Genomic DNA, 4707 nt, shown 5'->3' with positions numbered 1-4707 from the left:
AGCCGACCATCGAGGGAACAAGAAACAGGTGAGTCAAAGGTAAGTGAAGCTACTTTCTTATTTAACACAAGAAACTAAACTTGATTTTCTTGAACAGGAATTCCAGTTCCAGGAATCGTTGCAATACTTTGTGGAGTTTATTATCTGAGCCCTGAGTGTTGGAGTGTTCCCTCTTTAAATGAGCTATGGCTCAAAGTGAGGAGGAAGTGACAGCTCACAACTTCTGGATCTTAAAGGAGCTGGGTAACAAGACCTCAAACCACTGGACCACAGGACATCCAGGGAGGTGAGGAGCAGGGAGCAGTGGACCATGTGGTCCAGGAGGACATGGAGCATGATTCCTCCATCAGTCTGATCCTGGTTCTTCTTCTTCATCAGTACTGAAGATGGTCCAGAGGGGAAGGACCTCGGCTCCAGCAACCTGAGGTACCTGACCAAAGTGTGTGTGTGTGTGTGTGTGTGTGTGTGTGTGTGTGTGTCTAAAAATCAAACAAACCCATCAAACCGTTGTGTTCATTTCTTGTCTCGAATTTCTCCGATTTCAACTCAGACCATCGAGGGAACAAAGAACAGGTGAGTCCTGGTTGGTCTAAATTCCTTCATAGTGTTGTGAACATTTGGATGTTTATTTCTTATTTAACAGAAACTGAACTTTATTTTCTTTAACAGAATTCATCAACTTCATATGCCAAACAGAACCTCTGAACCAGAACAGAACCTCTGAACCAGAACAGAACCTCTGAACCAGCAGTGTCCAGTCCAACAGTTTTCTTGCCGGGTTTGTCAGGAAATGACAAACTGTAAAAATCTAAAATGTCTGTAAAGTACCAGGAGTCTGAACTGGGTGAGGTCAGAGGTCATCCCTCTGTGAGGTCGTCGTTGAAGTGGAGTAGGATGGCGGGGGTGAAGAGGTCTCGGTCCAGTCGAAGCTGTTCCAGTTCAGGGTCGTCATCGAGGACGTCGTTCTCGCTGAGCGTCCTGCTCATGTCCAGAGGAGCTCCGTCATGTTTCCAGGTGTAGCTGCAGGCATGGGAGTTGTAGTGCAGGTAACGCTGGAGGATCTCAGCCAGAGTCTCCTCTGAACACACCTGAGGAACAAGTCAGGAACAACACTCTTCAGAAACCTGTGGGACGTCACGGAGACTACGTCCAGGTGTTAGACAGTCTGCGGGGACGTCACAGAGACTACGTCCAGGTTTTAGACAGTCTGCGGGGACGTCACTGAGACTACGTCCAGGTTTTAGACAGTCTGCGGGGACGTCACGGAGACTACGTCCAGGTTTTAGACAGTCTGCGGGGACGTCACAGAGACTACGTCCAGGTTTTAGACAGTCTGCGGGGACGTCACAGAGACTACGTCCAGGTTTTAGACAGTCTGCAAGGACGTCTCTGAGACTACGTCCAGGTTTCAGACAGTCTGAGGGGACGTCACGGAGACTACGTCCAGGTCTTAGACAGTCTGCAGGGACGTCACGGAGACTACGTCCAGGTTTTAGACAGTCTGTGGGGACGTCACGGAGACTACATCCAGGTTTTAGACAGTCTGCGGGGACGTCACGGAGACTACGTCCAGGTTTTAGACAGTCTGCGGGGACGTCACGGAGACTACGTCCAGGTTTTAGACAGTCTGCGGGGACGTCACGGAGACTACGTCCAGGTTTTAGACATTTTATTGATCGTCAGTGTAAAATGTGTAAATAAATCATATGAATCTGAAGAACTGGTGGAGCTACCTGTGTACAGGTGAGGTGTGTGTGGTCAGTTCACCTCCAGCAGCTGCTCCTGTGACGTCAGCGTGTTGATGATTCGTATCCACCTGGTTTTAGAGGTCAGCAGTCCCACCTCGTACGTCTTGTCCCTCCACCAGGGTGGCCCGATGGCGCTGGCCCAGTCGGAGCGGGGGCCGGCGGGGGGGATGTGCACGAAACGACCCCTGGGGGTGTAGTACCTCACACAGTTAGTCAGTGGATCGACATGTTTCTGCACCTGAGGACAGAGGACAGATGCACGCAGGTGAACCAGCAGCTGAGAACTGCTCACTGATTGGTCGGTTTGTTTGATTTGGCTCACGTCTTTGGTTTCAGGATCGAACCAGAAGCTGATGTCCTTTCCTGCACACTCCATGATGGGTAAGAGGAGCGCGTCACCTGCAGAGAACATCACATGGTGGATATAGTTTTGTTAAAGACTAAAGGTGGACTAAAGTTTGGACTTTAACGCTGTTAAAGTCATCCTCCATCAGCCGATACAGAGCGAGCTCCAACCTGTCCATGGAACATCTGAGTCACGACAAGACTGGACCAGCAGAGAAATGTTCTTCTGTTTTCAGGAACTCACAGCGTTAAAGTCCAGAGTGATGGACACCCACCTTTGTATTGGTCCATCAGCGGGGTGAGGTCACACACTTTGCCCAGGAGAGACACCCACAGGTCGGCAGCTGTGTTGTGAGCGGCCACCTCAGCCGGAGTGAAGTACTTTGGTCTGCCCATCAGTGTCAGACAGCCGAGTCACTGATAACACGGGCTAAACACGGGTTAAACACGGGCTAAACACGGCTTTAAACACGGGCTAAACACGGGTTAAACACGGGCTAAACACGGGTTAAACACGGCTTTAAACACGGGTTAAACACGGGCTAAACACGGCTTTAAACACGGGTTAAACCTGGGCTAAACACGGGTTAAACACGGGTTAAATCAGGTATAAAGGTGCTTTCCGTCGTTGCGGCGTTGTTGAGTTACTATGGTAACAATCGACAGGGGCGGGGTCAGTGACGTCAGTGTCAGTTAACAGTTCGTGTGTTGTGGCCAATTAAAACGCAGAGTAACGATTTAAAATATTAATATAAATATTAATTATGTCCAGTCTCATTAACATTCAGAGTAAGAGTAACGATTTAAAATATTAATATAAATATTAATTATGTCCAGTCTCATTAACATTCAGAGTAAGAGTAACGATTTAAAATATTAATATAAATATTAATTATGTCCAGTCTCATTAACATTCAGAGTAAGAGTAACGATTTAAAATATTAATATAAATATTAATTATGTCCAGTCTCATTAACATTCAGAGTAAGAGTAACGATTTAAAATATTAATATAAATATTAATTATGTCCAGTCTCATTAACATTCAGAGTAAGAGTAACGATTTAAAATATTAATATAAATATTAATTATGTCCAGTCTCATTAACATTCAGAGTAAGAGTAACGATTTAAAATATTAATATAAATATTAATTATGTCCAGTCTCATTAACATTCAGAGTAAGAGTAACGATTTAAAATATTAATATAAATATTAATTATGTCCAGTCTCATTAACATTCAGAGTAAGAGTAACGATTTAAAATATTAATATAAATATTAATTATGTCCAGTCTCATTAACATTCAGAGTAAGAGTAACGATTTAAAACATTAATATAAATATTAATTATGTCCAGTCTCATTAACATTCAGAGTAAGAGTAACGATTTAAAATATTAATATAAATATTAATTATGATTAGTCTCATTAACATTCAGAGTACTGGTTTGATGACGTGTCCTGGCCCCGCCTCGCGCGCCCTCTCTCCCGCCCCTTTTTCCCGCCCCTTTTTCCCGCCCTGGCTCAGGAATGCTTCTTCACACGTGGCAAACTTCACTTTCTGCAGCTCGAGGACACGAGATACGAGCCCGCTCGTTTCCATTTGTCCTCCTCTGATTGGCTCGTGCGGAGCCGCTCCGGCGCGCTGATTGCTCGGTGACCACCGTCAATCAAGATGGTTGCGCTTCTCATTGGCTGACGCTCCGACGAATGGGCGGGCTCTCTGGTATTGACATCCTTTCAGAACTTTAGTATCGCGAGATTTATCCGCGGCTCGAGAGTCCGAGAGGAGCTGATGGAGTGAAGACGAGCGGAGACACCGAGCACCGAGCACCGAGCGTGAACGGAGCCGTTAACGGAGAAAAACAACCGCCGCCATGCCTTCATGTCGACTTCTCTGTCTGCTGGCTCTCACCTTCCTCCAGAGCTTCGTGTCTGCCGAGCAGCGGAGACTCTCAGCAGGTAAGGCCGGCCCGGAGGGTCTCCTGCCCGGCCAGGCGGACCACCCTGACCCGCTGGAGCTGCCTGGCTCCGGCTACTTCAGCGAACAGTCGTTAATTGTGCCTCCATTCACCTTTAATTACACTTTAATTAACCTTTAATTACACTTTACCTTCGGCACAGGATGTGTCGAAGCGTGGACTGTTAGTTTGGGAAGTTTTACTAACTCGTTGTAACGGGGGTGAAAACTATGCAAAGTTTTAGCCCGGAGCTAATTTAGCACAAATTCACTGTGGGAAACACTGATTTAATGATTTATTGATTATTCATGAATGTATACACATGTATTTAACATGTATTTAAACATATATTTAAACATGCATTTAACATGTATTTAACATATATTTAAACATGTATTCAACATATATTTAAACATGCATTTAACATGCATTTAACATGTATTTAACATATATTTAACATATATTTAAACATGTATTTAACATGTATTTAACATATATTTAAACATGTATTCAACATATATTTAAACATGCATTTAACATGTATTTAACATGTATTTAACATATATTTAACATATATTTAAACATGTATTTAACATGTATTTAACATATATTTAAACATGTATTTAACATATATTTAAACATGCATTTAACATG

At 44.1% G+C, this 4707-nt stretch overlaps 2 protein-coding genes across 3 annotated transcripts in view; one reads left to right on the top strand and one right to left on the bottom strand.

Moving 5' to 3' along the window:
• Positions 1-568: 568 nt before the first annotated feature.
• cyb5d1 (cytochrome b5 domain containing 1) lies at positions 569-2762 on the bottom strand. Of its 2 annotated transcripts, none has more exons than XM_027276438.1 (4): positions 2369-2758; positions 2071-2147; positions 1768-1986; positions 569-1088 (listed from the first exon to the last, which is right to left on the bottom strand). In XM_027276438.1, exons 1-4 carry the CDS (start codon positions 2487-2489, stop codon positions 858-860), a joined length of 648 nt encoding a protein of 215 aa, XP_027132239.1. In that variant the 5' UTR covers positions 2490-2758; the 3' UTR covers positions 569-857. The 2 variants fall into 2 exon arrangements, with proteins under 2 accessions (XP_027132239.1, XP_027132240.1); XM_027276439.1 differs by having other exon boundaries at positions 965-1088; positions 1734-1986; positions 2369-2762.
• Positions 2763-3847: 1085 nt separating this feature from the next.
• The window catches only part of plod3 (procollagen-lysine, 2-oxoglutarate 5-dioxygenase 3), a 13254-nt gene continuing 12394 nt past the window's right edge, over positions 3848-4707 (top strand). The window contains exon 1 of the mRNA XM_027276437.1: positions 3848-4054. Coding sequence (XP_027132238.1) covers positions 3970-4054 — 85 coding nt within the window. The 5' untranslated portion in view covers positions 3848-3969. The remainder of the gene's footprint in view (positions 4055-4707) is intronic.

Source organism: Larimichthys crocea, unplaced genomic scaffold, assembly GCF_000972845.2.
Source record: "Larimichthys crocea isolate SSNF unplaced genomic scaffold, L_crocea_2.0 scaffold378, whole genome shotgun sequence".
NCBI lineage: Eukaryota > Metazoa > Chordata > Actinopteri > Sciaenidae > Larimichthys > Larimichthys crocea.
This window is presented reverse-complemented; position numbering and strand designations above follow the sequence as displayed.